General features: G+C 43.4%; 1 protein-coding gene across 3 annotated transcripts; it reads right to left on the reverse strand.

Annotated features, from left to right (window-relative positions):
* Positions 1-1377: 1377 nt before the first annotated feature.
* MSRB2 (methionine sulfoxide reductase B2) lies at positions 1378-12071 on the reverse strand. 3 transcript variants are annotated; one of them, XM_069005743.1, is made up of 7 exons: positions 11969-12071; positions 11843-11885; positions 11587-11750; positions 10503-10609; positions 9442-9518; positions 4985-5132; positions 1378-2510 (listed from the first exon to the last, which is right to left on the reverse strand). In XM_069005743.1, the coding sequence occupies exons 3-7, from the start codon at positions 11693-11695 to the stop codon at positions 2403-2405; spliced, it is 549 nt and encodes a 182-aa protein (XP_068861844.1). In that variant the 5' UTR covers positions 11696-11750; positions 11843-11885; positions 11969-12071; the 3' UTR covers positions 1378-2402. The 3 variants fall into 3 exon arrangements, with proteins under 3 accessions (XP_068861844.1, XP_068861845.1, XP_068861846.1); XM_069005744.1 differs by having other exon boundaries at positions 11587-11764; XM_069005745.1 differs by lacking the exons at positions 11843-11885; positions 11969-12071 and adding an exon at positions 11310-11359 and having other exon boundaries at positions 11587-11655.
* Positions 12072-13073: the final 1002 nt, after the last annotated feature.

Below are 13073 nucleotides of genomic sequence, written 5' to 3' on the forward strand. Positions count from 1 at the left end.
CAAGGTACCAAACTGAGCGTGGTTTGCACACAGGCCTGTGTGGATACTTGTTTTGCAGCTTCATGGTCTGTTTTGTTTGTATGGCACTTTCATTTGTAAAAGTTGTCAGTGAGACCTGGAATCTCTGGGGACAGGAAAAAAACTAGGTATTTTGCCAGTTCTGTTCTCCTTTTGGCCACTTGCAGAAATGAGGAACATTTCCAGTGGTATCCCAGCCGAAAGTCACTGTTCTAAGGCAGGTGCTGGCTTCTCCCACCAGCATTTGGCTGAACACAGGAGTCCACATGGGAGCACCTTCCCCCTTTCTGAGAGAAGCCTCTCCTGTTGGGAAAGGCAAGGAGAATGGAGAAGGCTGCCTGACTAAAGAATGCCTTTAAAGGTCAAATAACCTTTCCAGTAGCTGTGCAATAGATTTTAAGACAAACAAAAAAATATACAAACAAACAGTGGATGAAAATATATCAGGATAGGTGTCCGGGTCCCTCCCCCGCCATGTAGCCCTGGGAGCCCTGAGGGAGGCACGGGGTTTCCCTGCCCCTGCTCAGCCTCGTTCCCCATGGGTTGGTTTGTGTTCCCCTGCGCGGGCAAAGCAGCTCGGGTGCTGTGACTGTAGCAGAGTCCCTCAGCAGAGCCCGGCCATGCGGCTGGGGAAATAAACATCTCTGAAACATCTAGCAAGAATCCGTCCGTATATATGTTTCTTTTCCACGGGACTCCTGGTTTGGTATAGGCGTGTTGCAGTATCCCCGCTGTAACAGATAGGGGGCACATGAATTCAGATAGTGCAAAGACAGTGATTTCTGTGAAGGCTCTTGAAAGCAGACACCTGGGCAGGCTGGGCATTCACAGCCTTGTCAGAGCAGACAGGAAATAGAGAGGATGATGCAAGGGCAATGCTGAAAGGCAGAGCATGATGCAGCACAGGCACAGCAAGCAGCATGCTGGGGCTGTTAACAGACACCTCTGATGGCAAGGGGACTGCCACCAGCTGTGACACTACATAAAATCAGTAGCACCAAGTGTCTGCTTCATTCATGCTGCTTCGCACCTCTGGTGGGCTTTGTGCCATTCTGCTTTAGGCTGGCTGTAGTGATCATTGTCCCTATGATATTTTTAAAAGTTGTGGAATTGTAGAGTTGCCCTGTAGAAAGCACAGGAGAAGGAAAAACCACAGAGCTGCAAGACAGAAGGAGCAGAAGTAAATTCAGTGCAGTAGAGGTCCATTTTCTGAAGACATTAAACAGCTTTAAGACTACACTAGTAAATGAACACACCCTTTTTATCACTGAGGCAACCAAAGTGGGCAGAATGGAAACAGGCTGTTATAGGTAAAGCCAAATGAGATGTTGCCTAGTAACTCTCAGCAGGGAAGCATTTAAACCCAGCCAGTTTAGTGAAGCTGATGTTCTGAGTCAGAGATTATTTTCTCTGGAAAAAATACTGAAGGAAGGAAAGCTCAATTTAACAGATGTAGGATTTATTTTGCTGTTAGGGCAAACCATAATGACAATGCTTGGGAGAATGCAGAAGTATTTACAAACTTGTACAAGGAAGAACAGACAAGGCATCAAAAGCATCACTTTACCAAACCTGGTCTTTGATGCTGATTTATTTTCCCCAAATACAGTAAATTTCATTATCATTTTTGGATTCTGAAATACACAAGTGATAACAGAAGTCTGAAAATATGACACATATCATTACATTATTATCATATAATTGCTGTAAGAGAAGTTTCTGGAGCAAACCCTATTTCAGCTCTGCTATTGGATACAGAATGAAAATAATTGATTTAAAAGAAGAAAGACTCCATGTCTCCACTCGTTCCATTGCCTGAAATAGTTTTAATTAGGTCCTCCTTCAGGACTTTGCTTTTATGGGTTCATAGAAAAGTCACTTGGCTCAGCTAAAGGTCTGTCACATTAGGGGGAAAAAACCCCCTCAGACCTTATTTGAAGATTCATGTTATTTTTTCTTCCCTTTAGAAGGATACGATGATTTTACAGAAGTATAAGCTCTGCCATGATCAGCCATGTACATCTATGTTCCTGAGGGCCACAACTACTGTTCAGAATAGGCAGTCAGGTTCAGGAGAGCACCTCATTCAGCAGCCTCAATACAGTTAATGATGATAGCTGTGAATGTCAACTATTGCACAGGTACTTTTTTAAATCAAAAAATACAATAAGCAGATCAACACATCACATTAACCATGAAAAGACAGACTGCCAAAGAGTTACAACAAAAATATGTATTTTATCATCAATTATAACAGCTGGAAAACAAAGCTACTACAGCATAAATACTAAAATTTGAGTTATATATTAAAAGCATGAGAGTTTTTCACAAGCGTACTGTATGAGCAGAGAAAGAATGTTCTGCAAGCCAGAGAGAGCCTCTTCTCACTGACCAGAGCCTGGTTTGAAGTTTAATGAAACACTGTTGATACAGAACCTCTGCCCAGAAGGTGTGGGTCCATCATCAAACACATGGCCTAGATGGGCATCACACTGCAACAGAAATTATTGCTATTTTATTATTGTATTGTTACAGAATGACAGAATCATTTAGGTTGGAAAAGACCTCTCAGTTCATAGAGTCCGTCTTTGACTGATCACTACCATGGCACTAAATGCCATGTCCAGTTTTTTCTTGAACACCTCCAGGGATGGTGACTTCACCACCTCCCCGGGCAGCCCATTCCAATGTTTAACAACCCTTTTCATGAAGAAATTCCCACTGATGTCCAGGCTGAACCCTCCCCAGTACAGTTTGAGGCCATGTCTTCTCGTTCAGTTGTCTGGGAGAAGAGGCTGACCCCCACCTGGCTGCACCCTCCTTTCAGGCAGTTATAGAGAGTGATAAGGTCACCCCTGAGCCTCCTCTTCTCCAGACTAAACACCCCCAGGTGCCTCAGCTGCTCCTCATCAAACTTGTGCTCCAAACCCTTCCCCAGCTTTGTTGCCCTTCTCCTGCATCCAGCATACACTCCAGCATCAAAATGTCCTTCTTAAATTGAGGGGCCCAAAACTGGACCCAGGATTTGAGCTGTGGCCTCAAATCACTGCTCTGGTCCTGCTGGCCACACTGTTGCTGATCCAGGCCAGGATGACACTGGCCTCTTGGCCACCTGGGCACTTGCTGGCTCATGTTCAGCTGCTGTTGACCAGCACCCCCAGGTCCTTTTCCAGCTTGCATCTTTCCATCCACTCTGTCCCCAGCCTGTAGCACTGCAGGGGTTGTTGTGACCCAAGGGCAGGCACAGGCACTTGGCCTTGGTGAACCTCAGAGCTCTGGCCTCTCCCCATCAATCCAGCCTGTCCAGATGCCTGTGCAGAGCCTTCCTGCCCTCCAGCAGATGAACACTCCCACCCAACTCAGTGTGTCTGCAAACTGACTGAGGGTGCCCTTGATGCCCCCATCTGGATCATTGATGAAGATATTAAACAGAACTGGTCCCAGCACCAAGCCCTGGGGAACAGCACTGGTGACCAGAAACCATTGTTATTGCATTATTACCATTGCACTTACGGACCAATATTACGCTGTTACCTCATGTACCTATCCTGAATTAAGAATCTTTTATGATTAAATTACTGTTGAGTTGTGTGAGTGGTAGCATCCTGGGGAGTGACAAGGAATCACATCTGGTCAGTGGGCAAGTATCTGCTCCCAAACAAGCAGATCCCAGAAGAGCAAGTCAAAAGGTATTAATGTCAGAAAGTATAGGAAATAAATGAGAGGATCTAGACATCTCAATATATCATGAAAATATCAAGTTAGTTAATAAGTCACTGTAGGTCATTCTCACAGATCAACTAAGGATTCCCCTCTCAAATTACTGAGGTGAATAAATTAGACTCAGTACAGCTATTGGTGACATAAAATTGGAAGGTCTTCAGCTGCAGTTCTTGAAGGTGCTTGCTGCATATGGCTGCAAATGTGAACACTACCAAGATAATGGACTTGTTACATTTGCAGATGTACCTAGGCCTGCTGCAAGCACACTGAAGGACAGCATTAACTATTGTAACAGTTTAGAAAAACAGACACACACAGACATAAAAAAACCCCAAATCTGAGATACAGTTCATTAAATTCAATTGCAAACTTTTATACCTTAACAAAAGTAAGAAACAGATTCAGGGTTGGGAAGAAATGGTTAGGGATGGCAGTTCTTTAGAAAAAGAACCTGGGTGTTACAGCAGATCCCAAAATAAATGTGTCTGTGTAATATGGACTGTGGAAACGTAAAGGTGTAAGGACAGGAACACCATTTCTAACACACCTGAACAGCCTCTACACCCTGCTGCATGCTGGGCCCAGCTGCAGTGCTATCTCCAGCCTTGCACTCTACTTCAAGAAGGAAAAGGGTCAATCGGAAAGAATGCAAAACAGAGCAACAGGATGATCAGCACACTAAAAAGCACTGCATAAAAAGGAATGGTTGAAGGAACTGGACCTTTCTAGTCCAGAAAAGAGATGACTGAGGGAGTCAAAATAGCTAGAAAAAATAGAAGGGTGGCTTCTGTGAAACAAGAGAATCCACAGAAAATAGCTATGGAGATGCAGGGCACAGTCACCACCCTGGAGGGCAGACAGTAATAGCTGCAAATGGCTTCAGTGGCTGGTGTCCCAATCTCTTCTTATTTTAAGAACATCTACAGCAAATATTTAGCAAGACTGAATGAGGAAGAACTGTCCCTGTGATGGGCCAAATGCATGGACCCTACCTCAGAGTCTCTTCTACTGTCTCTTGCCACACCTTGCAGCATACCTTGAGTAAATTTTCTGTCTGAACTCCAGCCTTTGGCTATACATACACAACTGCTTTCCCCAGTCACGTACTTTTCTTCACCCCAGGCTGAGACAGAATGGTACTGTAATTCTCACTGCTGTATTTAGGTAGATTCATTCATGGGCACAAACAAAACTTATCTGCTAAGATTTGTGTCTTTGTGTATCATCTCCAAAATAAACATACCTGTTTGCAGACAACTTCAGTTCTAGTTGATCCCAGTGAATTATCTGGTCGTCTCATGATATTGGTATTGCTTTCATCTCTGCCACAAGCACCATAAGCCTCAGAAAAAGATGGCCATCCAGTCCCAGAATTGTACTTCTTCTCTGAGCTATAGTGGAAACCAGATCTTCTTATTAATTAATGACAGAGATGTTACAAAAGAGTCTGCTTCTATTAAGAACATTGGCTTTTTCCCTCATTCCTGTGATGTACCAATATTAATAATATTTGGCACGGTAGAAGTTTTCTCATTGGCATCAAACTGTGCTGGAAACTCTTTTCCAAAGGGAATTCTTGATCAGCTCACAACTGGAGATTTTGCCTCACTGTTTCTATTTCAGTGACAGGTTGTTACTTTATAAAGCTTGGAAAAGGGTTTTATCTGACAACTATGCTATAGTAATATTATGCTCACAGAATCACCAGGTTGGAAGAGACCTCTAAGATCATCAAGTCCAACCCATGCCTAACACCTCAACTAAACCATGGCATCAAGTACCACATCCAATCTTTTTTTAAACACATCCAGGGCTGGTGACTCCACCACCTCCCCAGGCAGACAATTCCAGTACTTCACCACTCCTTCCATGAAAAACTTTTTCCTGATATCCAACGTATATTTCCCTTGGCGCAGCTTAAGGCTGTGTCCTCTCGTTCTGTCAGTTGCTGCCTGGAGAAAGAGACCAACCCCCACCTGACCACAACCACCTTTCAGGAAGTTGTCGAGAGTGGTAAGGTCACCTCCGAGTCTCCTTTTCTCCAGGCTAAACAACCCCAAAATGCTATAGTGCTCAGCTGAATTACACCTACAGAGTTGCAGTTTGAAGCCTGGCCCAATCCAGCAATCTCAGAAAAAAGGGTTTACAAGAAGAAACGAAGAATAGACAAAGGCTGGGCTGGCCCACCAGACCAGGCTCGTGCCTGATGATGATGGAGGCTTTGTCTTGCAGTCAGCCATCAAGCTGGTTCGGAAAATCAAACAGAGCTTTGTTCAAACCATCAATCAACCAACGACAAATCCTCACAGCACAAAGATCTGCTTTTCCCAAGAGATAATTGCAGCCATAAGAAACGGCACAACAGACTGTCAGCTTGTGGGTGCCTCCTGTTAACATACAGGGTGACCAACACTGTTTAGCTGCATATTAAAACCTAGAGTGTATTGGCAAATATGACCAGAAGATATTTTGGGGATTTGGTATAGAAATGAGGTAATCCCTCCTATTTAAAATTGTGCAAGCTTTGACAGCAATATGAACCTTCTCTTATCAAAGAGGGACCTCGCGTGAGTTAGAACAAGAAATGAAGATAGGTTCACATACTTCTCAGATCAGTAGTCTGGAGACTCACCACAACCATTTCCTCTCGATTTCCCATGTTTTTTTCCCAGTTTCGCAAACCTAATGCTCTTACTGGCATCTAGTGGTGGACGGAGACATCAACACCAGTAAAGCTCTTGATCAAGGGGATTAAAACGTTGGTTAAGACAGAATTTAAAACAAAGTTTGTGGTATATAGCATGTATATTTTTGTAGGTTATTAACAGTGAAAAAAATCTGAAAATCTTCATTGCAGTGCCTTTTAGAAAGATAAGACAAACAAACTGGGAAAAAGGCATAAAAATTCCAACCCAAAGAACAGGGCATGAGTCAGCATTTTTATAGTCATCTGTACAGTGCTGTCATTGAGTAATGCAGCTGTGGAAATAAAAGATTTGCAAGCACAGAATGACCAAAGGCTAGTTTTTATGTGGGATGTTGCTTAGTCCTTTACATCAATGCACAAACAGCCATGAGAAAAGTTCTCCTTCCCCTCCTCTCCATAAAACTGGAGAGAAATAGGACACAGCACAGAAGCAGCCTGCTCTGAAGCAAATGCAGTTTGCAGACTCTGTACATCAAGGTCCTTAGGGCTTCAGGTCTGTTTCTTTCCAGCCAAAGAGGGCTCCCTGCTTTCCCTGCCACAAAACCACATGAACACTGTGTCTACCAGACACAGAGTCCCCAAGAATAACCTGTGGGACACATATCCATGCATGACTTCTGAGCTTCCCTTACATACATCTGTTTTGTTTCTTTTTTTATCAAAACTCCTTATTTTTTGACACAGGGATCCTTATGTTTATTCACACATAGATACAAAGATCCTCTTTGAAAACCCACAGAGCCAAAAAAGGTCTTTAACACTGTGTAGATTCTGCATCTGACTCTGACTCTGTTCCTTACATGCCGTTCACAATACTTAAGTTTATTGTAGATGTTTTCCACTGGTAAAGGAACAATCTTTTGAGCTGTCAAACTAGCTCTCAACAGAAATGGTCTCTGTGTGGTTTTATTAACAGTAATATCACTTAGATTCCCTAATAGAAACATTTTAGTACCCAAAAATATTGCTGTTCAAGATCATATTTGTCCTTTGAAGTATTTCACCACTTAATTTATGGATAAATGGACTTTCCCTAAACATATGCATTAGATTAGCCTTCAACACACCATTCCTCCAGCACATGTCATTTACTTTGATCCCTCTTTCAGTCGTCCTGGATGGAATCCAGATAATTCTAAAAAGTGCTTTTTGCTGTATGAATCTCAGCTGTAGGTTTATGGTTTGATGAAGGTTTGAAATTTCATTAAAGTACCCCAATTTTCTGTCTTAAAAGGTTAGGGGTTTGTTCCATGTATTTCCAACTCATTCAAATGAATATTTGGTAGCAGAAGGTAATAAATTCTGGTATAAATGTATACACACGTTTCAAAGAAGGAAGAAATACTTCATGTTTACCTGCAGCTAATGATCTAATGCATTTGAAAAAGAAAGAACATTTTTAATGGACTAGGAAACAAATATGATGAATGAATCTCTCATCCAATACCATTTCTCCCCCTCATTGCTAGTGTTCTCCACAGCATAATTCCTCCATAGAAAAGATCTTTTCAGACCATTTTGCACATTTAATGGTTTCCAATTTTCTTACAAGGCTTTTTTTTTCTGAAAGTTTGGGTTTTTTGCCTGTGAGGCTTAGCATTATCTTGTGCTGCAAAGAAAAGTGCTTATACTCTCTGAGAGCTGGATAGCGCAAAAGGCAGCCTGATTCTTCAGTTATATTGCTGTTTTGTTACTAGTTTAACAACAGAAGCAATTCCCTCCAGTGTTTGTCTCTCTTCATGTTGGTCTGTCAATATAAATTGTCTAATATAAAAGATGCCTAAATTGAAGAAAAATCTGAAGGAATCGAAGGAACTCATCTACAGCTTAGTAATTTACAATTTTTCTAGTTTATCTGAATTTTCCAGAGGCATTTTTAGGTTTTATATCAGTCTTCAGAATATTTTGTAATGCTGAGCTAACATCAGAAATAAATTTATTTAGTAGTGTTCATTAGCAAACCTCTACAGAAAATTATACATTTCAGCAAATGCATGTTTACATAACAATAGTTTTCTGCACTTGGCCAAAGGAAAATTATTTGTGCACAATTATCATTAAATTGCTTGGTTTAGGTTTATTTTCAATACATCCATTACATTTTCCCATCCTTTTTTTACTAAGAAGATCTCTTGATCTTTAGCATAATTTGAAGTTCTGATCTGTGATTCATCCTTTAAAGTCTTCATAAATTTGGGCATATCAGCCACATTTCATTCCATTCTCAGTTGGGAATAAATAAGGGCTATTTTCTAGACTAAAAATATGAGAAACTGTCTTTCCTGGTTCAGTTACAGAGAACAGAACACCCTCTGCACATCCTACTCCAAGGCACTCTATTTCCTTTTACTTAGACATTAATGAAGTTGCAAAATATATAGTATTGTAAAGAGCACAGAGGTTAACTGTGCAGTCATTTGCAGCCAGGCTTTAAAAAGTAGATGTAGCCAAAAAGGCAAGAATAGTGGAATTTAATTTAGGGAACAAAGAGGCGGTGTGGATGAAGAGAAGGTCTCAGCTCCAGTGTGAGGGACCCAGCAATAAGAACATCACAACAGTAGACAAAGGCAGACCAAGCAGCACGGGTGGCAGAAGATGAGTATGGAGGAGCACAAGAACAGAGCAAACACACAGTGATATTCATGCATAAATACGCATATTTTGTGGCAGCTTGTGGCTTAAGAGAATTATTATTAACCAAATTAACTTAAGAGAATTATTATTAACCAAAAAGAACAGTGTGTGCCAGGAGAAACAGGCAGACCCTAATGCGGCAGCTGCATGCTGGTCACTGGCAATCCTCATGAGCTGAAGGAAAAGGTGTACCAGGTATCTGTATCACCACAGGCATCTTGGAAGACTTACACATAGCACTTGGGCACCAAGGGATTTTTCTTCTGACCAACACTTCCCATGCCATTCATGAAAAGACATTGCCCCTCCTGCCACAATTAGTACATGTTAAAGATGCCATGAAATCCAAAGGATGTTACCTGAAGAGTGGAGCATTGCAGCACACACAGCAGTATATTCCTGATTCTGTGTTATTCAGATAGATCCCACTGAATGGCTTTTAACATAGGAAGGAAAAAAGACAAGTTAACAATGCAGGTCTTTAAAGGCTCACCATCTGGAAGAAGCATGTAGGAATCAGATTCAAAACAGGAGAAAAACCATAAAAAGAAGGCTTCGCAGGGGGGCTTTGAAGAACAAACATTAGCAGCCTGAAGAAATGACGGGGAGGATGCCTTTGGATTAGTAGTGAAGACTACCCCCTACCCCCACAAACTTTTGAGACTAGTCAGATGCATAAATCATCCAGGTACCAAGGATGGAGTCGTGACCTCCAAGAGACTGGTGAAACGTGCAGGATCCCAAAGGCCAGGGCTCTGCTATGTACTGCCACAACTTTAAAGTGGCTTTACAAAGGAACTCTCCTCCTTCCTACATGGTCCAGTACCAGGATCCTTATTTTACAGATATGGATTTGGGCACAGCTCACATGACTTAATCCCACGGCACATGCTCCACGTGTGCAGGAATCCTGGCTCTGGGGTAGGGACAACCAGCTCTGTACCCACAATGCTACATGGCCTCCACCACAGTAGGAGGAAAAGTGGGGACATGTCGGTGGGTGATCTGGCACATGAGGGAGAAGCCATCTCCTGAAGGGAGTGCTATGTCTAAGATTTCCATGGCTAATCTACATATGGTCAAAAAAAGGAGACTACAGGATAAAAATATGATCTCCCCCTCCTCTGGAGGGGCCTCTACTCCCACCACACAAACAGTTGATTTGGCAGCAAAGTATCCCAGAAAAAAAACAAACAACAAAATATGAAAAGAATGCAGAATGTTTTTTCATCTGCAAAACAATCTGGGTCAGAACAAAATCCACCCTGTTCCATATGTTGTGTCTAACTTTCATCCACAGGAAGGCAGGGGAAATCCTGTGAAGCAACTGAGTGGTGACAGCTCCCCAGGGCAGGTTTTTCTGTGCCCAGCAGGCAGAGCAGGTGGCTCACCCTCGGACAGCATTAGCACTTTTGCTCACCGGTTCAGTTCCTTTTTCTCGGGTAACATAGAATTGTTCCGGAGTTAATTTTTTTTTCCAGTCTGTAGCAACAGTTGCTTCAGCTTGTTTAGTGAGAGAGCCTGTGTCTTCAATTAGATACAGAAAGATAATTTAGTAACATAACTTAGATTCCATTAATGCTTTCCATTATCATCTCTGTTCTCCCAAAGTTTCTATGGGTACAGACCGAGCACAGAGGGCAGTTCAGAGATGTGAGCAGGGGTGAATGCAGGACTTTGCATCTACTTCCTGTTTGGTGTGCTACATCTAGAGAGCAGCTCCAGCAAACCAGAAGGCTTGGGAAGGCTTGTAAAGGAAATGGGCACCTATGACCCAAGATACCATCCACTCTCCCAGTGCATGCCCATATCTGCCCTGGCTCAGGATAACTGCTGGTCTGCTGGTGCTACTTCTTCATCCCTGGGTATCACTAAAAGGCTTGGCAAACCTCTTGGAAATGCTCAGAAACCAGAAGTAATGTTCATCTGTCAGCTATGGAACACTAGCAACTTCCACAGGCCCCATTGAAAAGTGGTGCTAAGAAGGAACCCTGGAAGAAAGCAACACGTGCAGCCCAAGAGAAGAGGGGCCATAGTTAAGTGAAGGACACACAACAGCAGAGCAGAAGTTGCCCATCATGGTGCAAACCTCCAGTAACACATCCCATGAGTCTGTACACACCAAGAACACTTATGGTGGTATGGGACTGGCAAAGAATTAATAAACTGCCTGAAAAACAGCAAGTAAAATAGCTTAAAAATCAAAAAGTCTGAGGTGGGGAATTACCTCCCAGCCTATCTCCCATCAGCACGGGATCCTCGAAAAACAATCAGCTCCTGAGGAATGAACGCTTACCTGCATTCATCTCTTGCAAGGTAGAGGTGAGACTGGGTGGGGAGGGCAGGGGGAAATGAATTTTAAAATGGTAGTTTAACCAAAACCCCCACAGTTTAGCCTGCCAATTCAAAACCTACAGCATGCTAACGTAGCCCTTCCTGAGCGGCCAGAAGACGGCGAGCACAGGGACGCCCTTTCCCCCTCCCCACGCTCCAGGCGGGGGTACCTGTGCCTCTGTGCGCAGCGCGGGCGCGGCCGGCGCTCGGCAGCGGGGAGCGGAGCAGGACGAGCAGGCGGCGGCTCCCGAGCATCCTCCAGATCGGATGAGCCGCCATAGTAACGGGGCGGGACCGGGGAAGACGCCGGCCGTGTGTAATCTCTGCGTTCCACCTAAAGAATCAGACCTCACAAAAGCAATGAGTAAAGCAGCCGCTTAAATGCCGATGCAGCATTTGCAGGTAAAGGTTTCAGTCACTTCTTACCGAGAGGCAAAGAGACCAGCTTAAAAATGAACACTCGCTGCAGCTGCAAACACAACAAAATCTTGTTGAGACATTTACTTGCAACCATTCTAGGTTGTTTTTAAGGAGAACAAGTCTGGTACTTGCATGCAAAAGCTCTCTTGCTGTCCTGGATGCATGTTACAGGCATTGCTCTCGGTGCTATTGATCGAGGAATGGCGAAGGGGCTGTGCCATCTGAGGGTTTCCTGTTCCCGTGGAGTGATTTGCAGTCACAGCTGCTTTGGCTTGGCCTATAAATATACCTGTAACAGGACACGTGCGTTAGTTTGGCAGCCCGTCCCTAAAAGGTAGGCCTACACACAAGTTAGTTTTCCAGGTTAAGCCTTAGTGCTACTGTCTGCTTTTCTTCCAATAGTTACATTTCTGATTTGGAATTAGTTCATCATTTCTGAAGGATGTGGAAGGAAGTGTTTTGATTACATTGGATAGCAAATATGGATAGCATTGGATAGCAAATAATGGTGTTTAATACAAACTTACTTTCTTTTTAGTCTAATTCTTCTAGCCTAACTCTAAAATCAAAGCTAAAAAATAGTCTTGTGTGATCAGTCCTGTCTATACTCATATGTATTGAACCGTCCTGATGCCTAACACAGTGAGCTCCATGGCAGCATGGTAGTTCCAACACAGCATCTGATCAGTACTATGGCTGCAATCACTGCCTCTGCTCAGATCCACGGAGTATTGCACCCAAGGATGGATATCAGCAAGGCTCCTACATGGTGCATTCACTGTCTGCAGTGGCGGGGGAAGAGGGGCACACAGCTGATTTATGGCTTTGTCCTGTGTAGTAAGACACAGTGGAGTGAAGCCAGAGTACTTGGATAAAAATCCTGGAGATGTGATGCCTGTGAATCTGGAATGTGATTCAGGATGTTGGGAGAGCAGTGCTGCTGGTAGGGAAGAGAGGGCTTTGCCACCCCACTTTGGTGCTGGCAGAGGGACAACATTTTTCCGTGTTCAGCCATTTTGGGAAGTGAGATCCTGTGATCTTTCCAAACATTTTCTAGCTTACCCCTGTGGCATCTTATATCAGTCATTTAGCCATGACTGGCTAAAGGGAAGTTAGAAGGGAGTTGGAACATGTTAGGGAGCCTTGGAGAGGAGAGACCCCATCTGACACTCCCCCAGTTCTGCAACTGGCTTAGGGCTGGAATGTGGGAGCGGGTGATGGTGTCACTCCTGGCCTC

This window comes from Aphelocoma coerulescens, chromosome 2 (assembly GCF_041296385.1).
Source record: "Aphelocoma coerulescens isolate FSJ_1873_10779 chromosome 2, UR_Acoe_1.0, whole genome shotgun sequence".
In the NCBI taxonomy this organism is placed as follows: Eukaryota; Metazoa; Chordata; class Aves; order Passeriformes; family Corvidae; genus Aphelocoma; species Aphelocoma coerulescens.